This window comes from Neltuma alba, unplaced genomic scaffold, assembly GCF_004799145.2.
Source record: "Neltuma alba isolate B1F8T4 unplaced genomic scaffold, ASM479914v2 tig00007707_pilon, whole genome shotgun sequence".
NCBI lineage: Eukaryota > Viridiplantae > Streptophyta > Magnoliopsida > Fabales > Fabaceae > Neltuma > Neltuma alba.
In genome coordinates this window covers 72,426-100,311 of record NW_021634850.1, presented here as the reverse complement: position 1 = coordinate 100,311, position 27,886 = coordinate 72,426, and the positions used below count along the sequence as shown (strand labels likewise).

Sequence of the window (27,886 nt, the reverse complement as noted above, 5' to 3'; positions counted from 1 at the left end):
TTTGGATAGATGTGAGGCTTCTTTTTATAAGTTGTTCAATAAGGGAAGTGAATATGCCACTCAGAACTTAGATGACTTGATAATTAGCAAAGATGATTGGAATTTGGCTTTTACCGCAAGATCTACATTGGAGAGGTTAAGACAGCTCTTAAGAAAATAAATAATAGTAAAGCCGTTGTACCTGATCGTATTCCTATTGAAGTTTTGAAATATTTAGGCGAGGAGGGTGAAAGGTGGTTAACCAAAATTTTTAATGAAATTTTAACTTTAAGAATATGCTGGATAAATGGAGAAAAAACACTTTAGTTCCTATTTACAAAAATAAAGGAGATATTTAAAATTGTGCTAGCTACAGGAGATAAAACTTATGAGTCATATGATGAAGTTGTGGAAAAAAGTGATTAAACATAAGTTGAAGTTGGAGACTTCCATTTCAGAGAACCAATTTGGATTTATGCTGGGGAGATCCATAATAAAAGAAATTTACTTATTAAGGGGGGTTAATGGAAAGATATAGGAGTAAATAAATGGATTTATATATGGTTTTTATTGACTTGAAAAAAGCTTATGATCGTATGCTAAGAGAAGTACTTTGGAAGGCTTTGGAAAAAAATATATACGGGTTGCTTATATCAAAACCATACAAGATATGTATAAGGGGGTAACTACTAGTGTAAGAATACCTAAAGGTAAGACAAAGAACTTTTCTATATATTAAGATTAGCCTAAATCAGGGATCTTCTTTGAGTCTTTACTTGTTTAATATTGTGCTAGACATTCTAACTGAGCTTGTTCAAGAAAAAATCCTTAAGTGCATGCTTTTTGCGAATGACATAGTCCTCATTGCTATATCAAAAAAAAAGATTAACTCTACTTTGGAGTTATAGAGAACGACCTTGTAGTCAAAATGTTTTCGCTTAAGTAGGAGCAAGGCAGAATATATGCATTGCAATTTTGTGGGGAGACAAGGCAATAGTGATTTGAAGGTGAAGATAGGAGATCAAATCATTCCTCAAGTGTCAAAGTTCAAATATCTAGGATCCATTATACATAAGGATGGTGAAATTGATAGTGATGTTTCGCATAGAATACAAGTTGGTTGGTTGAAGTGGAAGAAGGCTACGGGAGTTATTTGCTATAAGAAGATACCTGACAAGTTTAAGAAAAAATTTTATCAGACTGCTATGAGACTAGTTATGTTGTATGGTAGTGAATGTTGGGCGATAAAGGAAAAACAAGAGCATAAAGTGAGGGTAGCAGAAATGAGGATGTTGAGATGAATATGTATTCATACAAGAAAAGATAAGGTTCGAAATGAAATTATCAGAGTAAGAGTATGTGTGGCCTTGATCGAAGAAAAAACAGTTGAACATCGCTTGAGGTGGTTCTAACGTGTGTAGAGAAGGCCATTAGAGGCACCAGTGAGAAGGATAGATTAGACTATTTGAAGTCCTGTAAAAAGGAGCAGAGGAAGGCCGAGAATTAGAATGCTCAACGAGGTCATTAAATAGGACCTCCTGGTCAACACCATATCTAAGAATTTAGTTGTTGATAGAACACATTGGCATTGTGCGATTCACGTAGCCGACCCCACCTAGTGGGATAAAACTTCTTGTTGTTGTTGTTGTTGAAATTACCCACCTTTGTTGACGAAACCCCTTTTTTTATTAGTACAACCTTCTGTCTATGATATAAGAGTTAGCTAATTAATTTGAGTAGATTAAAAAAGCTTGTTAAATTGGTTATTTATAATAAATAAGTATTATTTTTCTAAAATATCTTTATTTATTACTTGTATTTACTAGAACTACCATTTGATTAGAAATTTAACATTTACAACTATTACAAGAACTATTTTTAAAAAAAATAAATAAATGAGAGAAAAAATGGATTGAGTTCGTATATTTAGGATCAAATTATATATCAAACTAGCTCTTATATTAATAACAAGAGGTAATATATAAAATTTGAGAGGAAAGATAGAGTAAATTGAGATCACCAAAATAAACCTCCCATATTTAATACTCCTACCATAAAGAAAGTATGTTTTTTGTCATTAACATAAAGAAAATTTTTTTTGTCATTAATATAAGTCATGTCATTGAATTTATTATATGAATAACAATTTTAATCTTAATTTTTTATTCTGTATATTGCTATTTTTTAGAAAGTATATATATCAAATAAGAGAGAGTTGAAAATAATATATTGGGAGCGATTATAAACAATATCAGAAGAATAATTTACAAAACTGTTACTCCATACAATATATAAAAATAAATAAATTTAAATTACTAAAATTTGACATAAAGAGTTTATAATTGTAGACTGTTATAAAGTAATTTTCTCTATTGTTCCCCTTTTAACAGCACTCTTCATAATTTATCCCGTTGCAACTTCATTATCTCAGCTGTTCATGTTTATGTGGGTGATGATGCTTAAAAATAATTAATTACTCCACCCATTCCTGTGTATAAGATTATACTTTTTTAAATGGGTATGTATTTTTATAAGCTGCACTTTAAAAATATCTAAATATTTAGGTTATGCTATGCGAGGAGAGAATACTTCCAAAAAAAAGTAAAACATTTTACCATTTTGGAGAGTTTTCCTCTTAATATTCTTTCATCTCTAATTTTTTCTTATCCAAACAAAGGGTTGATGTATTTTTTTTTTAATCTTTATCGTAAATTAATTACATGTCTTTCTTTTTTTCTTTTTTCACTCGATCTCTTTCGTCTCTTTTTCTGTTCATTTTTTCTCTCACCCTCCTTTTCCGTAAATAAAGATATTTTTAAAAAATTTAAATTACATTTTCGTCAACCAGCTTGTATTTTGATCATTGATCTATCCTTCTAGAATAAAATTTTTTTGGGACCGCATTATTGCTTCTCCTTCCGATCCAAAAACAGTAGTAGTATTAATTAATTTAGCACGTTTCTTCCCTTTCTTTTGAACCATCCTTCTAGAATTTTTAAAAAAAATTCTTGCTATTTTATCTCTATTTTTAAAATTTCAAGACAACATTATTTATTGATTGCTATTTTTAAATCATGCCCGTGTATTCACCTGCCAACTAAATTTCAAAATCCAAAGACCCATTAACTATACATAAAAAACAAATTAAAAGAGCATATTAAACATAAGAACATAAACTAATTTTCTTATATTATAATCTACCTAAATTATAAATCAAAATCATCTAAGAGCCGAGCCATATTATCACTATCAATCCACGGCTTCTCTCTCAAATCACTGTGCTATGATCAGTGATGGCTAATTGAACAGTACCGGCTAATTGTCTATGACGGCGTGCAATTCATTGTTCCCAAAAAGTTTTAAAAAATCACACGTGTGCATGGTAATTATTGGTCATTATATGAGCCAGTTTATTTGTAAGGGTGCTATATAATGTTTTGGTTTGGTTACATGGATCATTAAAATTTGCAAAAGGCGAAAGTTTCACTTGAGGTACTTTTTTTTTTTTTTTTGGTTCCTCTATAGTCTATACTATTCATCCTTTGTGTGCATGTCCGTCCTTTTGTTACATTCATTGTCGGTAGATTGAACTTTGACGCAGTTTGGTGGTTTTTTTCTCTGTAGTAGGTAGAAGGAATTGAATGGTGTATTGTGTATTTATATCGTTGCAGTTATTGTCTTCCATGCGTCCTCTGTTTCGAGTGTTTCACATTATCTGAGTTGTGTCAGGAAGTTGCTTTCTTTTTCGGTAAGATTTCTGCATTCAACGATCGGTGCTGCATGATGGTTGAAGAATATGAGAGGCTCGACTCTGTCTATCCTCCGGTTGAGGTTTGGAGAGTCATCGTTAGGTTGGACAGGGTATTTATGCGAATTGATTTTGATGTTTATGACAGGGACCGTGGCTAACCAAAGAAACTACTCTCTCTGGACGTGGTGGTTTTTTATGAGGAGGTAAGTAATGTCTAGCGTGTTTTACATTTTAATCATACTGCTACCTGGTTACTTTGGTACCATATTCCCGCTCTGCTTTTTTTTTTTTTTTTTTGCTCTGTGGATATATAAAGTTCATGTTATTTGAGGTTGCAAAGAAGTTCGTATGGCTGTTTTTGTAGCAAGAGAAGGATTTCTTGTGAGATCTATGGTAATTCTACTAAAGAGGCCTGGAAAGAGTTTGAGCCTGTGAGGGGGATGACTAAGCTGGTATGTTTTGTTCGGTGAGTTCTTGTAAAAAGGGTGCAAGGTAACGGTCAAATCATATATTGCTGATTAATGAGTAATTATTGCATTATTTTTTACAGTTCGCAAACATGTGTTTATTATGTTGTGTTCTGCTCTTTGCAGGAAGGTGGTATTTAATTTGTCAAACTACATGGATGCCAAAAGGGTGTTTTGGAACCCAACATTATAGGAAGTCCATTACTTGAGGAGGGAGCCGGTGAAGCTTTAGTGGGACGAGTTGAAGATGCTTATTAGTCTTATTAGGATAGCTTGTCTGACTGGATCATTTTTTGTGGAATGATGAAGTACCAAATATAAAGTTATGTATTAAGTTAGGTTTGGTTAGGTTTGGCAGGTTTGTGTACTGTTATATCTATGAAGATGGTGCAGACTAATCTAATAAGTATATATTACTCTTCTTATGGATTTTGTCTGATTTGTGGCATCGGTAGCAGGAAAACCTGAATATGTTAATAACATGGTAGAAAATCCAGCCAAATATAAATCCATCACTGATCCATCTTATGTTAAGTAATAAGTATTCATATGAATTAAGAAATGTATTAGATCTTTGACGTAGTGGATAATAATTATGCAGTGTTAAGACAAGAGGGATTTGTGCATGGCATGCTTTGTTGAGGTTTTAGTCATTTGAGTCGTATTATGTTATGAGATTATAATGTATTGGGGTCGATAAGTGATAAAGCCCAATTTTTATATATTTTATCCCACATTAATTCAGGATTTAAATGATAATTTTGAGCATAATTGGATTTTTATGCATTATTGGATAAATTAGTTGATTTTTGGATTTTGCATTAAAATTGAGATTTTGGATTGAAAATATGAATATTTTGTGCTTTCCTATTTTTGACTTGGAATTAACTTTTCCTATTTCTTTGAAAACAAGTCTCATATTTTTAGAAAGGTTATTTTTAGAAAGTTTTGCAATTTCTTGCCTAATTTTTGTGCAGATTTAATATTTTATTTTTGATTATACTTGGACATAATCTACATTAATGGATGCACTTAAATTCTTGTAGGTCAAGAAAGAGCATATAGAAAATCCAATGGTGCAAGATTGTTTCTTGGGATTTAAGCACAATCCAATGGCTAATATCAAGTGGATCAATTAATTACTAATGGGCTTGAACTTTAGATCCACAAAAATTTCCTTTTTCTCATTAAGCTATTTTCCTTATTTGGAGAGCAAGGATTCACGCCGAATATATATTTTTCTATCCTTCTCCATTCAGCGAAACGGGACACGATTCAACGTGAACTTTGACATGCCATATACCATATATTACATTCATTCCATAGTCATCAAAAGAGGAGGGCATCACGTTCTGTGACTCACCCAACTTTCATCATCATCACTCACGTCTCTTCCTTGATCCAATTCCCATCTCCACATCATCATCAACTTTCATCAAATTATGGCCGTAGCATCAAACAATTTTGGAGGAGAAGGCAATTTGATGGAAGCTTAAGCTTATAGGGAGGCAATTTGGGAGGAGCATGGAGGAGATTTGAGCCTTGGGCTAGCACTTGAAGACCACAAGGGAGTGATACTCCATTTATCTTTTTAATTCAAGGACTTGAGATTATTTAGTTTTAAATGATTTTAAGTTGTATTTTTGTTGAGACAATTTAGTTCTAGATTGTCAATTTTATTCTTGGATTAAATTGATATTTGGATTTTATTTGTGCCGAGATACTTGTTGGAATTTATGTTTAGAACCTTTGCATTGTTAATTGAATTTATAATTGAGTTTTTATTATGAGTTTAATTATCAATGTGGTTTTAATTGCAAAATTTGGGTTCTTTCACCTCTTAATTGTTTAATTAAGTTGGTTGGTTATCTGATTGTTTAATTGGATAATTTCAAACATAATTTCCAAAATTAATTTGAATTATTTTCATTGGTTTTAATAAGCTTAATTAACCAACCTTATACTGTTATGAGTTCTCTAATAGTTTAAGGGTTTTTGAAATTGAGGGTTCCCTTTGTTTCAAGTAGGTAATTAAGTTTATTAATTCCACTCTCTTATCACTTCCCTTTGGTCTAATTAACTGATTAAGGTTATGAAGGTTAAATCCATGCAAATTCTAAGTTGTCCCCTTTACCGTACCTGAAGAGAAATCTCTGAATTTTTACTTGCTAATTCTCTTTGCTTTCTGATTAATTCTCTTTATTCATTATTTTTATTTTCCTTCAAAAAACCCCCCAAAAATTGCATTGCATTCATTTAAGTTTAATTTAATTTTCATATAGATTTTAGGACATTTGCATCTTGCATCTAGGATTAGAATTTTGCATTTTAGTTTAGGTCCAATTTATTGCATTTTTTTAATCACCTGAATTTTTACCTAAAGAAACCCATAACTTGCTCCTTGGAAGTAATGACCTAGGTTGACCCTAAACTACAAATTAATTGGAACCTAGTTTAATTGAGTGCTTTAACGACAGAGGCATCATCAATAAGTTTTCAGTGGATGTACATACAATATTTGAAGTCAAAGTATATTAGCTTTCCATTTAGCATTATGTTGGTTACCTAAGCAAAAGCATTCAGATTACAGCACTCAAATTTGGGATGCTCAGCATGATTTCCGTATGTGGTGCTTAGCTTGCTTGCATATACTCAGTCCAGTACATGCACTACAAAAAAATTGACTTTCAGCGGCGACAAAAGTCGCCGCTGAAAGTACAAAAGTCGCCGCCGAAAGTTTTTTGCGGCGACTTGAAAAGTCGTTGCCGTAGCAGCCGTGGCTGAAAACTTTTAGTGGCGACTAAAAAGGTCGCCGCTCAAAGATACTTTCAGCGGCGACAAATGTCACCGCCGAAAACACTTTCAGCAGCGACAAAAAAGTCGCCGCAGAAAACACTTTCGGCGGCGACACTCTTGTCGCCGCTGAAAGTGTTTTCTGCGGCGACTTTTTTGTCGCCGCTGAAAGTAATGCCTAAGAAGAATTGCCTTTACCAATGCCACGTCATCACCGCCGGTGCCACGTCATCGTCTCCGGCCGCCACGTCAGCACCGTCGACCTCCACGTCATCACCGCCGACCGCCACATCATCACTAGCCACCTCCACATCATTGCCACATCACTCCTCCTCGCCACGTCATCGTCTAAATATTTTCACCTTAAATGTGTCTTCTTCCAGGTTCGAACTCGTGACCGCCTCCTTTCGTGTCCAACCTTCTTGTCGTTGAGCCAGATTGAATTTGTTTATTAATATTGTAAAATAAAATATATATTATTATATTATACTTTCAGCGGCGACAAAAAAAGTCGCCGCTGAAAGTCCACTTTCGGCGGCGACAAAAAAGGTCGCCGCTGAAAGTCTTGGTTTCAATAGCGAACTTTCAGCGGCCACTTTCGGCGGCGACATAAAAAGTCGCCGCTAAAAGTCCACTTTCAGCGGCAACACTTTTGTCGCCGCTAAAAGTCCACTTTCAGCGGCGACACTTTTGTCGCCGCTGAAAGTCTTGGTTTTAATGGCGAACTTTCAGCGGCGACAAAAAAAGTCGCCGCTGAAAGTCCACTTTCGGCGGCGACAAAAAAAAGTCGCCGTTGAAGGTCCACTTTCAACGGCGACATTTTCGTCGCTGCTGAAAGTCTTAGTTTTAGCGGCGACTTTTTGGTGTCGCCGTCGAAAGTGGACTTTCAGCGGCGACTTTTTTTGTCGCCACCGAAAGTCGTCGCCTAAAGTCTGTTTTTTTGTAGTGATGTTAAGGTAATTATAAAACATTATTTTGGTTACATGAATAAAAGCATTCAAAGTAAATGTACTCAACTTTTTGTAAGATAAACCATATCATTGAACTAGATTTTTTTTATCAGTTAGTTTCCCAGGATACACTTTTCACTTTGTTACCAACACATTTACTTGTATTATTATATACTCCTCTGGTTCTTAATTAGGACCTAATTATTGAGTTGATTTTGATCTTAAATATAAGACTTATTTCTCATATTTATCAATTTTTTTCTAAATTACCCTTATGGTTACTCTATCAACCATAATCAAGTAAAAAAGAGAAAAAGAGAGAGAGGATATTAAAGAAGATGATTATAGTGTTTTAATAAAAGTATATCATATTTCTTATAATTAACTAACTTATCTGACTTCTTTAATTTAATCAAAGTAGTTAAATAGGTATATAAGGATCGGAAGAGTATGTTTGGTTCACATGTTGTCTTTTCTCATCATTGTTAAGCGTGAGTGCTGAAGGTGTGGTGTTTGAATTTTTCCATGCTGTGGTCCTGAAACTTGTGTCTGTTTGTCTGAGTTGCAGGGTAAGGTTCAAGGTTGATTTTATTTTATGCAGTAGCAACTTTGTGTGATCTGATACTTATGTTCAACTGAGGTTGGCTGTAAAGCAGCTTTTTTGTCTGAAGGTGGCTTTACTTGTGTTGATAGGAAATCATGAGTTGATTAGACCGAAAATCATTGTATTAAGATATGTGAAGCTTTAGCATAAGAGGGAGACCGTGGGTTGATTTTTCCGCAGTAATGTTTTCTTTTTTAAATTTTACAATATATTAGTACTTTAAATTATTTATAGTCATTTAAAATCAACTAAAATACTATGATTTGAAGCAGCTTTATCATATATGTCGTGGACTTTGAGGCGTGGGTTTTTTCTAATGGGTTTATTACATCTATTTGTTTAAGACAATGAAATTGTACATTGTCATGGCCTGGTGTTCAAATGTTACATAATTTTCATTTGAATTATTTGATATTACAGAATTTTTAGCTTTATTGGGATATATAAGTGACGTGTTTTTATAAAATTTAAGCAAAATAGTCATGCTGGAAGTTTACATAAATTAAAGAGAGTTGACGGACTTTTGGACTTGGTGGATTTTAGTATTGATTGTGATCTTTTAGGTGGAGGAAAAATCTCACAGTGCATGTTTGTTGTCGCAGGTTATCCTATTGTTAACAAAAACACGTGTGTATGTAAAGTTGTTGAGGGGTCAGTTTTTTCTGTTGCAAAGCTGGTGATATATGTGACGGTAAGCTGCTAGTAAATCTTAATATGACAGTTTTTATTTTATTCCTTTGTTAATCTTTTGTGTGTGGGTGTTTAGATGGCATGGGAAAATTTGTTGATATACAATAACATATTCACATGATCTAGTAGGTGTTTGGGTAGGTTGAAAAAACTCTCATAAATTTGATACAATGAACTGGACGCTTATTAATGAAATGTGAGTTGGTAAAGAGATGGTTAGATTTATGCTTAGCTTCCTTGCATAAAAACATGTTAAAGTAATTATGAAACATTATTTTGGCTACATGACCAAAAGCATTTCAATTACATGTGTTCAAGTTTTGAAAGATAAACTATATCACTGAACATGTTTGTTTGAGTTGCAGGGTAAGATTCAGATTGAAAGTTCACTTTGTTATATCTATTTTTTAAATAAATAAATATAACAGTTGACAATAAGTATGAGTAAATTTTAATACGATGATTTGTCTTTTGTTAGATTGGCAATATTTTGTCAGTGATTCGAAGTGTATCTGAAGCTCTTTACTTGATTTCATTGAAATACTGATTCTAAGTAACACTTTGCGTGTGTTGGTGTGGAAAACAGTCTGCAATAAGCCCACAAGGTTATTGAAATCAGAGTTGTTAGGATTGTAGCGGAATGGAAATTTACACTATAGATTGTACTCTCATGAGAATCGATGCGTATTTCAGTTAATGGATTATTTTGTTCTTTCTTTCAATTTTCAGAAGGTCAACTACATACAGTAAAGAAGTTCATACATGTCTCAACCTCTACCCTATCATTAGCTTCTTCTGATAAAACAAGTCAGTCTCCATCACTGACACAAGGGACTGGAGAGAGCCAGCTTTTTGCTTTTTAGTGAATGAATCCCCTGTGAAAGGGGTTGTGCAGCCAGCCAAGGTTGTGAAGCAGGAAGATATCCGATAAGACAGCTCTATTCCTCTGATTTGAGCTCCCTTCAAGGATGTCCAATGCATGTTTCCTTTAGTATGATATCCGTATGTGATGCTTAAGTTCCAACTAGTGAAGCCACTGTGGCAATATTGTAGTATTTAAGTCTTGTGCGTTGGTGTGACTCTTTAGTGTGTCTTATTTTGTCATTAATGGCATTATATAAAGCTAGCAGGTGTCGCCACTGGAAAAAAGCTTATTGTACGTAGTATTATGAAAATCGATGTATTCCAAGTCTTTTGTAAATGTGTACTATTATGTTTTGTCATTTTAGATTCTTATTTATCTTATACTTGGGGTACTTGTAGCTAATAAGTACTACTTCTGGTATTTAATATAAGATCTTGTTTGACCTTTATTTTGGTTTTAAATATAAGACCTCAATCCACTTTGTCTTGTATATTTATATATTTTTTTAAAAAAATAATCCTTCTAATAATAGTAGTTCTAACCAATACACTTGATTAGCAAGGATATTTTAAGAAGGACAACTCCTATTTATTACAAATAACTAATTTAACTTATTTCTTTAATCTTCTCAAATCAGTCAATTAACTTTTATAATTAGGACAAGAGGTAGTAATATTTATATGAAGATGTTTGCATTTATACTTATGGAGAAATCTTAGCGTGGGCAATTTTTAAGCTACTTCATAAGTAATATACATTAAAATTTTTAGATGGTAAACTAATGAACTATATTTAGTAAAATCTCACCAGACTTGCAAGTTAATAGCAGGGAAGCATTTTCTCTTTTGCACTTTATTCAAATTAATATTAAATGGAATAATCTGTTTTATGTACGGGTGGGGAGCATCTAATAGAATAAGAAGAGGAGGAGAGAATCACGATTAGAGAATTAGAGGGAGGTAATAGTCATGTGCAGCATTTGAATTCTTAATGGGCTCCATAGCTATATTTATGACCCACTGATATAAGTTTGAGCAACAGACGTTGGCACAGATGGTCAGTGGAGCGGACTTGTATTCCACAAGGACGCAAGTTCGACTCCCTATGCTGTCGTGAGGGTTCTGTTGGTAGGCGATCTCGTAAGTCTCTTGTAAGTGCTCTCTGAGTCCTGGGGCCGTGCCTTAGCCTTGGTGGGATGACCGGTGCTGAATCCATCTAAAAATGTTTTTACCAAAAAAAAATGATATGCAAGTCTAGTCTTGAAGGTGAAAAATTGATCAGTATGCTCATAAATTATGTAGGATACTAATATCAATATTTTGTAGACGGCAATATAAACCAATCAAGAAAGATTTGCCTTCAAGTAGCCACAATGAAATTTACACAAGCAAACCATGATCGAATATGAAAAAATATACTCCTTTCAAAGTTGTGTGATTAATGTTGCAGAGCCAGGCAGAAGATGTCTGTTAAAAAGCATATGAGTTTATAGATAAAGTGATCTGTTAAAAAAACATATGAGTTGAGAACTAACCTGAATAAACACCCCCAAAGAACACGACCTTTGAATGAATCTGAAGCTTTTAATGAGATTTAATAAAATTTAAGATTTTTCTTGATCTGTATGAAACATGCTAAAAATGACTTATAAATAATATCATAAAAGTAAAGTAGGTATGTGTGTATATACCTATAATAACGTGTGAGCGGTCATTCGCAGGTTGGTGCATGCGTGGACATGTTAGTTGAGAACCACACCTGGCAACCGCAAGTCAAACAACGGTCTTCCTTTTGCCTTTGTTGCACCAAACGAAAACGTGACTTCGTCCCCCCCTGTTCCGTTTCTAAGGCTCTGAGCAAATTTAAGAACTTTAGCTCTTAAATTTATTTCCAACTTTAGCTCTCTGCACGTTTCATTCATTTAATTTTGTAATGTTAGCTTGCCACGTGCCATCAACCATTAAAGTACGATTTTTGTCTACAAAATTAACATTCTTGTTAATAATGTATTTTGCTTATATGTTTGGTTATTAATTCATTTTCAAGTATAACTTGGTATTGAATTTTTATTATTTATTGTATTGTATGTATAATATATATAATATATTTTTGACAGTTACTAAATATGAGAGTTTATTGAGAGGGTTGTTTTATTCATGTAAGAATGTAAGATTCCTATCAAATTTGACTTCTAAATTTGTAATTTTTCCTTACATTATCTCTATTAATTACAAATATTAATATATATCTCTATTATTGAAAATAATGAAAAGGGTATCTGAGAAAAATCAACACATTTGTTTTTACAAATACCTTACTCTATTAATTTAATTTTTTATGATCTCTATAAGATGATTATGTAGTGCAGCTGCCATCAACAAATATTAGTTCAGCTGGTAAAAATTTAATAAACCTCATAATCTAGTTGTGGGTTTTAAATCTAGTTGCCAATATGGGATATATTTATCTCTATAAACACTCTATGAATCTAAAGATATTTCCGAACAAAATTAAAAATCCAATTCGCCTAAATTTTGATTTATGTTTTAAACTCAAAATGGGAAATGTGAAAGAAAATATATCCAAATTTTTTAAAATAAAAAATCAAGAGTCGTTTGTTGCCGTCGTTCACTGGCTATCTGCTTCTTTCTCCGACCGCTTCTTCACCAAACCATTAAGATCCCTTGCTCTGTGGTTCTGTCTATATAAATACACGCTTCCACCTTCGTTATTACATCACACTCAATTGAAGGATCTCATTAAAATGGCTTCCCCAAGCCTCATTCTCCTTCAAGACCTCGCAGTCGCCACCATCATCTTCTTCACCACTCGTTTCTTCTTCCGCTCCATCTTCAAAACCCCTCACCGGAAGCTCCCTCCCGGCCCCACCGGATGGCCTCTCGTCGGAGCCCTCCCTATTCTAGGCTCCATGCCTCACGTCACCCTCTTCAAGCTAGCCAGGAAATACGGTCCCGTTATGTACCTCAAAATGGGCACCACCGGCATGGTCGTCGCCTCCACGCCGGACGCCGCTCGGGCGTTCCTCAAAACCCTCGACGTTAACTTCTCTAACCGGCCGCCGAACGCCGGCTCCATCATCCTAGGTTACAACGCCGACATGGTGTTCGCCGACTACGGCTCAAGGTGGAAACTTGAGAGGAAAATAAGCAACCTGCACATGCTCGGAGGGAAAGCCCTCGACGACTGGGCTTATTTCCGAACGGTGGAGCTCGGCCACATGCTGGCAGCCATGTACGACGCGAGCAAGCAAGGGCAAGCCGTGGTGGTGCCGGAGATGCTGACCTACGCCATGGCCAACATGGTAGGGCAAGTGATTTTGGGGAAGAGGGTGTTCGAGACGAAGGGATCGGAGAGTAATGAGTTCAAGGACATGGTGGTGGAGCTGATGACGAGCGCCGGATTATTCAACATCGGCGATTTCATTCCGTTCTTGAGGCGGCTGGATTTGCAGGGAATAGAAAGCGGGATGAAGAATCTGCATCACAAGTTCGATGTTTTGTTGACGAAGATGATCCAAGAACACGAGGCTACTGCTCATAAACGAAAGGGCAAGCCTGATTTCCTGGACATTGTTACCAAACACAGCAAGGACAACCCTGAGGGAGAGACACTTACCTTGACCAACATCAAGGCACTTCTTCTGGTACGTGTGTGTATGTGTATTTCCCACTTGATGATTTCTCTCTTTAATACGGTCAACTATGATTTGATTACCGTTAATTTAGTAGCATATTTAAATCTTTTTTGGAACCAATTTCGATGCTCATTCAAATTTAATCTGGACCACCGAAATTTAATATTTAATATTTTTATTTTTTAAAAATATTTTTCCTTTAATAAGTATATAATTCAAAAAAATATATTTAACTTCATTTTTTTAAAAAAATAATTTTTTATTTAAAATCACTAGTTAAAAATTGTAAATCTAGATCATTAAGAGTACATGTGAGTAGTTTTGGTTTCACTGCAATAAGAAGTAATCATGGTGCTGCTGAAACTGGTTCCAACTCGTTTTTCACTTCAAAACCTATTACTTAATGGTGATCTGTGGTCCTCATCATGGCTTGGGTCTTAATGCTAGAGACTGGCCTAGAGGATCCAAAGTTCGACAAAGCCTATAATTACTTTAGCCCGAGCATCCTCGGACTGAAGAGGGGACATTGCTTAAATTTTGGAATATGCACGCGAATAGTAAATCACGGCACCGGCGGCCATATATGTTGTTTTGAAGTGGGGGCTATATATCATGATGAGTCTAAATAAATGCATTTAAAGGCTTTTCCGTATATAATTTATTCACGTGCGTTTTCTCACTGTACGGTTCCCCCCTCTAGAACCTCTTCACAGCCGGAACTGACACGTCATCAAGTATCATAGAGTGGGCCCTAGCAGAAATGTTGCAGAACCCCTCAATCATGAAGCGAGCTCACGAAGAGATGGACCGAGCCATCGGCCGTCAACGACGTCTCCAAGAATCCGACATAGCCAACCTCCCTTACTTCCAGGTACATATCTGATCATTATCTAGCCAGGGTTTTGTTAAATACTGCGACATTAGATGATGAACTGTGATTCCTGATGCACAGGCGATCTGCAAGGAGACGTACCGGAAACATCCATCGACGCCGCTGAATCTGCCGCGAGTTTCGAGCGAAGCCTGCGAGGTGAACGGTTACTACATACCCAAGGGGACAAGACTGAGTGTGAACATCTGGGGGATCGGGAGGGACCCTGATGTGTGGGAGAAGCCATTGGAGTTCAACCCAGACAGGTTCATGAGTGGTCGGAACGCCAAGATCGATCCACGTGGCAACGACTTCGAGCTGATCCCGTTCGGAGCCGGGCGGAGGATCTGTGCCGGAACCAGGATGGGCATCGTCCTTGTCCACTACATTCTGGGAACTTTGATTCATTCCTTTGACTGGAAGCTCCCGCATGGGATTTCTGAGTTGAACATGGAGGAAAGTTTTGGGCTTGCCTTGCAGAAGAAAGTGCCTCTCGCTGCTTTGGTTTCTCCTAGGTTGTCTCCTAATGCTTACATTCCATAGAAACCGAGTTAGGGATATGTTTGTTGTCTGAAACATTATGGGATCGTTACACAATTAAGCTTTAATTTCCATCTTTTTTTTCCCTTTAATCTTCGTTTTCTGTTTAATCATGATGCATGGAGGTCTGTCTATCTCTGTGAAGAGAGGCTTTTGAAATCTAATAACAATATTTAGAAGATCTCTTTTGGTGGCATGCTGCAACATGTTTCATCATTATTAAGCCGCATTTATACAAGCTCTCTGAGATATCTTAATTAATTTTATAAAGTACTTTTTAATCTCAAATAATTTTTTGCTAATTATTACTATTTCAAAAATTAAATTTAATATATTAATATTTGAAATTTTTTTGTCAAAACTGAAAATTTTAATATCGGATTTTTTTTTTTAGCGAAACTAGGTGAAAGTAGTAAGATTAGAAGATGGAAAATATGCCAAGAGACAGTCTCCCATGAGTAAGAGGTTGTGGGTTTCAAAAGACACCAGCCTATAAAATTAAAGGAATAAAATAAGATTTTATGTAAAGTTAAAGAATAAAAACGTATTTTTATCAGATAATATAAAGGAGAATTATAATGAGATCTTAAAAAAATAATTAAGAAATAAATTATAAAAATTATTATTTTTTATTCTGAAACTTATCATTACATGCTGCTCAAGTTGTTATTGAAATTTTTTAGTAATTAGTTTTCTTATTTATTTTATGTACGGACAACAAACCAGATTTGAGATGAATGGGTCTAGCACAGTAAAGTTGGGCCCCGCACATGAATTTTTGGTCACATATATTAATACATGGAAACAAAATAGTTTTGTGACAGCAAATGAATAATAACGTATTTTGTCCTATCTAAGGGGCACATGTGATCCACAGTCCACCTTGCCCCCGAAATTCTCGCTCACTCAGCATTTGCGTTTAAAAAAAATCTTAAGAAATATAGTCGTTGAATTTTAAAATTTTAAATTAGTATTAATTATTATACTCGTAGAAAAAATAACTACACTCGAAAAGCAAACAATAATACATTTCTCTAGCAATTCTTGATTTAAAATTTTAAAATTCAACAGCTATTTTTTGAGATTTTCTCTTTAAAAAATAAGTATATTAAAAAAAGATAAATATGCTCTTAATTATTTTACATTTAGTATTCAACATTCTAATCTAATTTTTTCAGTATGTTCATCATTTTGATCTTATTTATAATTTATAATGTATTTAGTAGCATAAAAATCAGGGTCCTAAATGTTGTTAAAAATAACATTGGAGTGATAGATGCAGAAGAAAAAATAAGGCTAACCTACTGAGTACATTGAAAAATAAAATCAAGTCGCGTATACCTTTACCCTACAAAAATTGAACGCATTCTTTTTTTTTAAAAAAAAATTTTGGCAAGCATCATATATAACATGATTTCTTCATAAAATATTTAACAAATATTAAATCTAAGTGCTTTTCCTATCGGAAGTTCGAATATATAGGCCACACCATGTTGGCTAATATTTTTTTAATTAAAAAAGTCTCGATCACAAATGAGAAATTTAAGTTTTATAAATCACTGCTCATTATTTGTAGTTGAGAATTTTATATACGCATATAAAAAAAATATGTACATTATTATAAATAAAAGCCAAAATAATTCATTCATATTGTACCAAAACAATAATTTATTAGTACTAAAAATTTAATGAAGTGGTTTATAAATAAGATAAAAAAATTCTCTCTACCTTATAAATGGAACTGAGAAGTATTTAATAAGGGTAAAATTAGAAAAGATCCTAAAAGTGACTTACATTTAGGTATGAAACTTTTATCCTACAAGTGACTTACAAATAAGAACAGAATAGTACGCTACAAATGACTTACATTTAGAATAAAAAATTATTTACTCTCTATAGTACTTAATATGAGTCACCTTAACCAATTTATTAGAATAAAAAAGGGTAGTTCAGTTAAATCTGATTCACATTAAAATATTTTCCAACTTTACCCCGTATTAAATGAGATTCGGAAGGAAAGAGAAAAATACTAAGAGTTGCATTTAACTTAAGTATTAATTATTTGTAAGTAATAACACATATATTTCAAACCAAATCATTCTCCTAAAATCTGAGTTTTTGCGAATAAGTGGGAGTTGAAAAAGAACTGGACGGAGTGGTAATAATTAGAGAACGGATTAGTATGATAAAGGAAGCCGATTGAAGGCAAAAGATACTTTTATATGCTTGGAATGGAAGATTAGACTTTTGACTGGCCGTTGGTAGCGTTGTTCATCAGCACGCGGGATAAGATTAACGTTGATAATTCCTGTCTTTCCTTATGAATAGGGACGAATAGATATCTGATTTGCTTAATTTTGATCGTTTTAAACACTACTCCCTCCTGCCCTTATTATAAGTTTCAAATAGGTAATTCGCGAAATACAAACAACCAGTTAAAAGAAATAAATAGGTTTAAATTATACTCTTCTGGTCCTATTTATAAGACACTTCTAACATATTTCACACAGACTAAGAAAAATTTTAAACTTCATTAACTCTCATTTAAAATTTAATAACTTTTCAATTCTATTCCTATTTAATATGCATTATACCTCATGCGAATAAAGTCAATACAATAATAAATGAAGGGTAAAATTGTACATTCGTACAAAAAAATTTTCTCAGTGCCCTATAAATAAAACTAAAAAAATGTTTTCTCTCTCTGTTCTATAAATAGGACCAGAGGAGTATTTTAGTTTTCAAAGATGCCCTTATGATAAATGAGAAAATAAACTAAAGAAAATGTATCGTCAAAATATAATGAAAAAGAGTATAGTAATGAGAGAGAATAAATAATTAAGTGTAAAATTAAAAAAATATATTAAATATTAAGATAAACTCAAATTAAAGCTTCTAAAATCAACTTTACCCCTCTAAATTTAAATTTATAAATAGCATCTAAGGGAGTATTTCAAAATAGTAATGGGCAAAAATGCCTTTTACTACAAGTCTCAAGAAAAATAAGGTAATTAAATCATCTTTTATTATAACTTAGCCACCGAACTCTTCAATCATTTAAAACTCAGTCTTTAATGAGTGGACATTTAATTTAATCTTTCATCATACCTTACTTGTTTGATTAATCAACTAATTATTGTACATGCCAATTAATTATCTCCCCTATTTCTTCTCCCCATTTCCGCATGCACAGTATTCTACGAACGCCGCCTGACTTTCCAGGCCACTAGCGATGCCCTTTAATTGGCCGTTTTCTTGCGCATATATTGTCAAATTGTCCTTTCAACCATGCAAACCATATCTTTTAATTAAATCTCGGTTAAAATATATATTTGTTTCTTTAATTTTATATATGTTTTAATCTAATCCATTCACTTTAAAAATATATATTTTTTGTTTTTCAATCTTAAAAATACGAGGCCTAAATTTTTTTTTTCATAACAATCATGCTTGTATCGAAAATTAAACTTAAAATGTTAATATTTGAGAATGTCTTATCAACATTTAAAATTTTAATGTCACATTTTCTTGGTTGAAAATTTTAAGGTTAAAAATTTAAAAATATTTTTTAAAGTTAAAAAATCAAATTGACATCTTGTATAAAATTAAAAGAATAAATGTATATTTTAGCATCAAATCTCTTTATTAATTTTTCTTTTTTTAAAACTTATTTATATTTAAAATCTCCTTAATTGTCGTTTCTATGATTTATTAATATAATTCATGAAACTCAGAATGCATAGAATTTGATTTTTTTTTTAAAATCTTTTAGACAAAGCTAATGATTTAATTACTTTTGATTGATTTTGATGAGGTAATTAGAGTACGACGATCTATATGGAAGGGCAGTTTTGTTGATGCATTCCCGTTGAGAATGAAGAAGAAGATAGACCCTCTTTTGAAAGTTAAAGATAAGCTTTTTCATCCTCGACTGAAAGGAGAGGGTATTGCTTGGAATTAGCTTATAGCAAGAACTAATAAAATACAAAAGAAGTTGACCCATTTAAAATCGCAAGTCGCAACCAAACAGATTTGATTACCGTTAATTTAGTAGCATATTTAAATCTTTTTTGGAACTAATTTTGATATTCACCGTAATGATGCTCGTTATACCTCAATCATTCGAATTTAATAAGTATATAATTCAAAATAAATATAATCTTTTAACTCTATGCTTTTTTTGAAAAAAATATTTCATTCAAAAATCACTAGTTGAAAATTGTAAATCTAGACCAATAAGACTGTATGTGAATAGTTTGATTTCACTGCAATTAAAATTATCATGGTGCTACTGAACTAGTTCCAACTCGTTTTTCACTTCCAAACCTATTACTTAACAGTGATCGTGGTCCTAATCATGCTTGGGTCTTAGGAGGTGTTTGAGTAGAACTAAAATCATGATTGTAAAAATAATTTTACGGTATATGATATAAATATATGAAAGAGTTTTTTTCAATTATGAAAAAGTACTTTTTATAGTTTTCCAAACACGGCCTAGATGATCTGAGTTCAACAAAGCCTATAATTACTTTAAAGTGATCCTCGGACTGAAACAAAGTATAGAACCAGAAAATGATGCTTCTTTAGCCTTGAGCATGCTTTGACCGAAGAGTACAGGTGTTTAAGGCTGGTCCAATCGGTCAATCGGTCCATTCCAGTACTGGCCTTATTGGTACGGGACGGACCCGTTCAGAAATTTTTTCGGGATGGGACAAATTGGGACGGGACGGGATCATCCCGTTCCGGTCTCATCCCGGTTCTCTTTTTTTTTTTTAATTTTTTATTCTATTTATATAATATTTTTTTTATATTTTTTAAAAATTTGAGACTATTATATGGAACTATAGATATATTTATATAGAGCTTTTATATTTGTTGATGATTTGAGATTATTGATGATTAGAATTTTTAGCAAGTTTTTATTGTGTTAAAAACTTTTATTTAGAGTTTTTAATGACTATTAAAATCGCAAGTCGCAACCAAACAGATTTGATTACCATTAATTTAGTAGCATATTTAAATCTTTTTTGGAACTAATTTTGATATTCACCGTAGTGATGCTCGTTATATCTCAATCATTCAAATTTAATAAGTATATAATTCAAAATAAATATAATCTTTTAACTCGATGCTTTTTTAAAAAAAATATTGGGTTAAGCTGCAATTTTAATCCCCATCTTATTTTTCAGGTGCAATTCTGCCCTTATCTTTTTAGTAGTGCAATTTTGACGTTGATCGTTTTCTTTTGATGTAATTTTGCCTCTTAGGGTCAAAATTGCACCCAAAGATTAGAGATAAAATCACGCCCGAGAAAAAAAAATAGGGGTAAAATTGCACTTGAGAAATAAGATTATGGACAAAATTGCACTACTAAAAAATGAGGGGCAAAATTACAGCAGAAAAATAAGATTTTGGGATTAGTACAATTAAGCTTTCCACCCCCCCCAAAAAAAAATCTTTGCTTTCTGTTTAATCATGATGCATGAAGGCCTACCTCTGTGAAGAGAGGCTTTTGAAATCTAATAACAATTTTTAGAAATTTTCTTTTAGTTGCATGTTGCAACATATTTCATCATTAAGCGGCATTAACACAAGCTCTCTGAGATATCTTAATTTTATGAAGTACTTTTTAATTTCAAATAATTTTTTAGCTAATTATTACTATTTCAAAAAATTGAACTTTTTGTATTAACACTTGAAAAAAAAAGATGCCAAAGAGACACTCTGTGAGAGGTCGCGAGTATGAAAAGATACTAACCTATAAAATTAAAGAGATAAAATGATATTTTATGTAAAGTTAAAGAATAAAATGGATTTTTATCGGATACTAAAAATATGACTAGGTTTTAAATTTTATAATTTTATAATAACGACAACCTTTCAGAGATATGATTCTCTTGGTAGTGAATATTTATTTTCTGTGCGGACAACAAACCAGATTTGAGATGAATGGGTTGCAAGTTGCAGCACAGTAAAGTTAGGCTCTGCACATGAATTTTTGGTCACATATATTATTTTGTTACATTCAGAATCATAACTTGAGTTATTTTAATACATAGAAACAAAATAGTTTTGTGACCATAAATGAATGTAATAATAACGTATTTTGTCGTTTGGCCTAAAAATTGACTTCCCAGCTAGCTAGTTGAGGGGCACATGTGATCGCCCTCCTCCAAAATTCACGATCACTAAGCATTTACATTTAAAAAATAGGGAAAACTAATCTATGAGTCCTCATAGTTTAACCTAATTTTTAATCAAGTCCTTGGAGTTTTTTACTTTTCAATCAACTCCTTCAAATTATCTCCGTCATACACGTTACTCCTTTGGCTTCAGAAACGTTAACCAGGGACAAACAGATTCTGGATTGCCGTTAAGAAGAATTGAGGTAGCTGACAGCTGGATCAATTTTGACAAGGTTCCTCCACGCGTTGCTCTTTACTGGTTCATGGATAGTAAAGGGTCCACTTTTCCCCTTCATGGCTAACATCTCTGACTTTGAGCCCTTCGCGATTCCATTTCGAGTTTGAGCTCATGATAGCGTTAATTGGGACATACGAAGACAGACATGGTGAGTAAGGGATGAGATTTTGCACAACGATCTTCTCCCTTCTCCTAATCACAAGAGAAACCTAAAAGTTCTTTCATTCTTCGATGTCATTAATGTTATATTTCTCTAATGTTTTGAAAACTGAAGTCCAACTTGTCAAAATTCATCCAACTGTCAGCCACCTCACTTCTTTTTAATGGCAATCATGAATCTGTTTGTCCCAGTTAATGTTTCTAAAACAAAAGGAGTAATGCGTATAACGGAGATAATTTGAAGGAGTTGATTAAAAGGAAAAAAACTCCAAGGATCTGATTAAAAATTAGGTGTAACTAGAAGGACTCACAAATTAGTTTTCCCTAAAAAAATAATTATGTTAAAGAAAAAAGGTAAAGAACTAAAGATGCCAGAATTATTTTTTATTTGTAACACTCTAATCTAAATTTTTCAGTACATCTAACATTTTGATTTTATTTATAATGTATGTTGAATGTAACTAAAAATAACATTAGAGTGATAGATGTATTAAAAAAATAAGGTTAAGATGCTAGGTATGTTGAAAAATAAAATTAATTTAGCAAATGAAAATTTTCTGTCACTAAATCAGCGACAAAAAAAAATTTTATTGCTAAATTTCATCATTAATTTTCTGTTTTTTTGTAGTATGCAAAAATTTGACAGATACTTTTTTTTTTTTGCAAGCATCATATATAATATCATTTCTCCATAAAATATTTGACAAATATTAAATCTAAGTGCTTTTCCTCTCGCGAGTTCGAATATATGAGGCCACGCCATGTTGTCTATTTTTTTCCCAAAAAAAAAAAGTTTCATTTACAAATGAGAAATTTAAGTTTTATAAATCACTGCTTATTATTTTTAGTTGAGAATTTATAATTAGAATAACCTGAAATTAATATTCATAATTTATCTCAAAATTATATTTATAATTTATTTTTCAATAAAACTTTGATGGCTTGATTATCATTTTTTTTGTGGCTTAATTATCGTAAGTTCCACATTCGACTCATTCTCTCTTTAAGTCATGGTCATATTCAAAGATCATAAATGAGAAAATTGAATACTCAATGAGAAACCAGCTATCGTATGTAGATAATTGCTTTGTTGCGTTGAGAGGATATACTCAATAGTAAATAAGGAGAATTATAATAACTAATAAGGTTTAAAATAATTACAAAATAAGTTTCAGAAGTTGTAATTTTATACTCTAAAACTTGTTATTAGAGGCTGTTTAGATTGTTATTGAGACTTTTTAATAATTATTTTTTTTCTTAGGACCTCATTATACTTTTTCCTGATGAATACCCAGAATCAAAGGTTAATAATGATGATGATGATACATCTTGAATTGAGCATCCCATATACTACTTCGGTCCTTATTACAAGTCTCCTCTAACTTATTGTCAAGTGCATTAACATAAATAGATAAAAAATTTTAATACAGATTTACTTTTATTAAAAAAATTTATTTCTCTACATTTATAAATTAAATGACAAATCATTTATGTCTCCCTCTCCTCTTTTTCTATCTTTAATAAAAATTAAATAAGGATAAAATTAAAAATCGATTATTAAGTACCACTTGTTTTTATATGTGAGTCACCTGTACCATATTTTTACACATAAAAAATACATTAAATTGATAAAATTTTTCACACTTGCCTCTAGTAAAGAAAGGGTGCTGAAAAAAATATGGTATACACTTTCTCTCACATATTTTCTTTATTTTACTCTATAAAGTATTTCTAGCATGTTTTATACAAACCAAGACATTAGCTCTCTATTAAAATATAACAATTTTTCAACTTTATCTTTATTTAATATATATACCTTTAAAAAATAACTGTCTACATTATAATAAATGAATAACAAAATAGTCTATTTATACTAAAAATTTAATAAAGTGACTTATAAATAGAATAAAAAAACTTTCTCTTTACATTATAAATAGAACCAGAGAGATATTCAATAAGGGTAAAATTGAAAAAAGATTAATAATTACCTTACAAGCAACTTACATTTAGATATAAACTTTTATCCTATAAGTGACTTACACATAGAAACAGAGTAGTACACTGTAAATGACTTATACGTAGGATAAAAAACTAGTTACTCCATAGCCTTCGATATAAATCATTTTAACTAATTTCTTAGAATAAAAAAATGATAGGTCACTTAAATCTGATTCAAATTAAAAAATTTTCTAACTTTATCCGTATTAAATAAGATTTGGAAGGAAAACAATACAAAGAATTACATTTAAGCATTATTTACAAGGATAAAATTGAAAATAAGTATGAATCACTTTCTAACGAACTTAGATTTCAAACCAAATCATTCTTGTAAAATACGAGTTATATTGTGAATAAGGGGCAGTGAAAAAAGAGCCGGAGTGGTAATAATTAAATAGCAATTAGAGAAGGCATTGGTAAAATAAAGTAAGCCGGCCGAAGAAGGCAAAAGATATTTTTATTTGATTCGACTGGGAGATGAGACTTTTGACTGGCCATTAGTGGGCTAGCAGCGTTGTCCATCACCACGCTTGAGCGTGGATGTGTTTGGTACTATAAACAAGAGTGTTTTTGGAAAACATTTTTTTTTTAAAATCAAATTTTTTTTTATATATTTATTTCGTATATTATAAAATTACTTTTAAATTTATTATTTGATTTCCATTCAAACACTTCTTAAAATAGACGTTCATAATTTCTGGCTTTCCTTATGAAGAAGGACTTCATACTTTTTAACAAAAAAAAGGTTAAAAAAATGAAAGAAATTGGACAGACAAATCGACGTTTGATTTCCTTAATTGTGATTGGTTTTAAACAATACTCTCTTCTATTCTTATTATAAACTTTGAATAAGTAATTCACGGAATACTAATAACTATTCCCAAAAAAAAAATGATAGAATTATACTTTTGTTTTTAAATATGCTTTTATAATAAATGAGAAAAAATGATAAAAGAAAATATATAGAAAAATGTGATAAAAAAGAATATGGTATATGAGAGAGAATAAATAACTAAGGTAAAATTAAAAAAAAATTAAATATTAAGATAAACTCATATTAAAACTTCTAAAATGAGGCATACTTCTCTCTAAATTTAAAATTTATAAATAGGATATAAGGGAGTATTTCAAAATAGTAATGGACAAAAATTTCTTTTTATTACAAGTCTTAAGGGAAAAAAGGTAAATAATCTTTCATTATAACTTTTGATTCATTTAAAACTCAGCTTTTAATCAATGGACATTTAATAATTTAATCTTTATCATACATAACTTGTTTGATTAATCAACTAATAATTATTTTACATGCCAATTAATTATCTCCTCTATTTCTTCTCCTCATTTCCGCATGCATAGCCTGATAGCCTTCTACAAACCCCGCTAACTACGCTGCCTGACGCCTACCGTGGCTCTCCTCCCCCATGTCAATGGGGCGCGGGGTCTCTCCATTTCTTTTACATCCATTTCCCTCCACTTCTCTAATCTTGACCCTTTATATAATCTGTGGCTAAAAAAATACAAAAACACATGACATTTAATACCTTTGTATCACACCCTATAAAACTCCCTCCCTTCCCCCACGCTTTCTCTCTCAATTCTTTTTTTTTTTCTCTTTCTCTTACTCTCTCTTGGCCGGGTTTTTAGCTTATTATTTATAAAAAGGTTTTAAACCTGGGTTTTAAAACACTATTACTCTATTTTTATTTATAAATCAATTGTAGAGAAAAAGATTGTTCCTAAATATAAGTCACTTATTAAGTAATTAATAAATTTTTTTAATTTTGTCCTATTGACTTAATAAATACAAAGAGTAATAAAGTGAATAGGTGATAAACATATTTTTAATACTTTTTTTAATAAGGCAAATGTGAAAAAAAATTATAAATTTAATGCATTTCTTGATTTACAAGTTTGGGATACAAGTGATTTATAAATAGAGATAAAATGGTATAATTTTTTAAAGTGCAGGACAACATATTAATTTATTTATCACTTTCTGAAAATATTGCATTAGTCCACTTTGTTTTTTTTGAGCAACACGCCAATACCATAAAAACAATAAAAATTGTTATCTTAAAAAAATTGTCATTATTCTTTTTGGATTTGCTAGCAAAAAATTGTCATTATTCTAAACTTAAGAAACAAAACAAGAAAATAACAACTTTATACCGCCTTCTTTTAACTGATTTTTTCTACTATCTTAATTGAATGTCGTGCAACTTTTTAATAGTTTTATCGTTTTTTGTGTAAAATTTTTATTATTCTAATTTTTACCTATAATTAATAATATGGAGTGAGAATGTAGAGAGAGAACAAGAGAAGAAGATTAAAAGGGAGGAGAGAGTAGAGTGAGTGCACAAAAAAAAAAAAGAAATGGAAAAGAGAGAGTTTTATAGGGTGTGATGTCAAGATATGAAATGCCATGTGCCTTTGCGTTTTTTTAGGCGTAGATTAAATGAAAGGTGAGGATTAGGGAAATGGAGGGAAATGGAGGAAAAAAGAAATGGAGAGGCCCTGTGCCGATGTCAATGAGAGAGGGAGAGAAGAAAAAGGAAAAAAAAGGGGGGGTGTATATTTTCAAATTGTCCTTTCAACAATGCAGACTGCATCTTTTTAATTTTATGTAATGTTTTAATTTGACTCATTCACTATTTTAAAGTATATTTTTTATCGTTTAATCTTAAAAATATGAGGCTTAAATGATATTTTTTTAATTACAATCATAATTATTTTAAAAATTAAATTTAATATGTTAGTATTTGAGAATGTTTTATTAACATATAAAATTTCAATGTCATATTATTTGGTTAACAATTTTAAGATTAAAGAATTAAAAGTGTACTTTTTTAAAGTTAAGGAACCAAATTGATATCTTGTATAAAATTAAAGGACTAAATGTATACTTTAGCCTCAAATCTCTTTATTAATTTTTTTAAAAAATTTATTTATATTTAAAATCTCCTTAATTGTTGTTTCTATGATTTATTTGCTATAACTCATGAAATTAAGAATGCATAAAATTTGATTTTTTTAAATCTTTTAGATAAATTTAATGATTTAATTACTTTTCATTGATTTTGATTTTGATGAGATGATTAGAGGTATTTTATAATAAGAATTAATAAAATACCTCAAATTACAAGGAAGTCGGCCCGTTTAAAATCCCAAGTCGCAACCAAACAGATAGAGTCGCAAACATTATAATTTAGAAGCAAACGGAAAATCGCACACCCTTAGTTGCAAGGAAGTCATATTGTATAAGATGGAAATTTGATTTGGTTCAAAATATAAAACCTTAATCAATTTTGTTCTTTAAATCTGTAATTTACTACTTTAAATTATCTCTATTAATTACACATGTCAAGAGATTTTTGTCCAAGAATGATTAAAAAAAGATACTTTAAAAAAATCAATTCATACTTTTACGAATAATTGATTTAACTAATTTTTTAATTTAATTTAATTAGTTAAGTAGTTTTTATATTAAGAATCAGAAGCAATATATAATTGAACATGTAAAAATTCTGTAAAACATCGTCGATATATTAAATGTGCACATTATTAAACTGAACTTAAGGAATAAGATTTCCGGTGAAAAAAAAAAAACTTAAGGGATAAGATACAGAAACAGGGCGCCCAACTTTTATGACACTCTATATCTTAGCGTATGAGACCGAATTATTATTAATCAGGTGACGGAGCCTCGAGGCTGTTATTTTCATGATTGGTTAATAAAGTTAAGGAGATGAGAAAAATTAGGTTAACGTCTCTGCCATTTAATTTCCACAGATGGGACCAATGATTGATACAATTCATCCAAAATTTTACTGTTTGGCGTCTCCATGCATCAAGTTTCCAGAAATGGTGCCACGTGTGTGGGTGGCTGTCTGGATTTATTCTTGATTTTTTACCTTCACAAAATTAATATAAATGGTGGGTTATTTCAGTTATCCCACATAAAATATGGAATGGAACTGTTATCCTCGTATAGAATTTGAATTTTATTTTTATTGATGCCACTAATTTTCTTCAATACTCAAATATATTTTCTTATTAGAAATAATTTTATTCAAAACATTGTTGGATACTAAATGTGGATATTTTTTCCTAACAGATTGATGAGATTAATTCAAGAAATATT

General features: G+C 31.8%; 1 protein-coding gene across 1 annotated transcript; it reads left to right on the top strand.

Annotated features, from left to right (window-relative positions):
• Window positions 1–12,863: 12,863 nt before the first annotated feature.
• On the top strand, window positions 12,864–15,361 carry LOC114753113 (flavonoid 3',5'-hydroxylase 2-like). Its single transcript, XM_028941778.1, has 3 exons — window positions 12,864–13,763; window positions 14,455–14,625; window positions 14,707–15,361. Exons 1-3 carry the CDS (start codon window positions 12,864–12,866, stop codon window positions 15,166–15,168), a joined length of 1,533 nt encoding a protein of 510 aa, XP_028797611.1. The 3' UTR covers window positions 15,169–15,361.
• Window positions 15,362–27,886: the final 12,525 nt, after the last annotated feature.

Excerpts from the sequence above, each read along its gene's own strand:
- LOC114753113 (XM_028941778.1), top strand. The coding sequence starts at position 12,864 with ATGGCTTCCCCAAGCCTCATTCTCCTTCAAGACCTCGCAGTCGCCACC. Across the intron at positions 13,764-14,454 it reads ACATCAAGGCACTTCTTCTG|AACCTCTTCACAGCCGGAAC; the intron begins GTACGTGTGTGT and ends TCCCCCCTCTAG. Across the intron at positions 14,626-14,706 it reads CCAACCTCCCTTACTTCCAG|GCGATCTGCAAGGAGACGTA; the intron begins GTACATATCTGA and ends CCTGATGCACAG.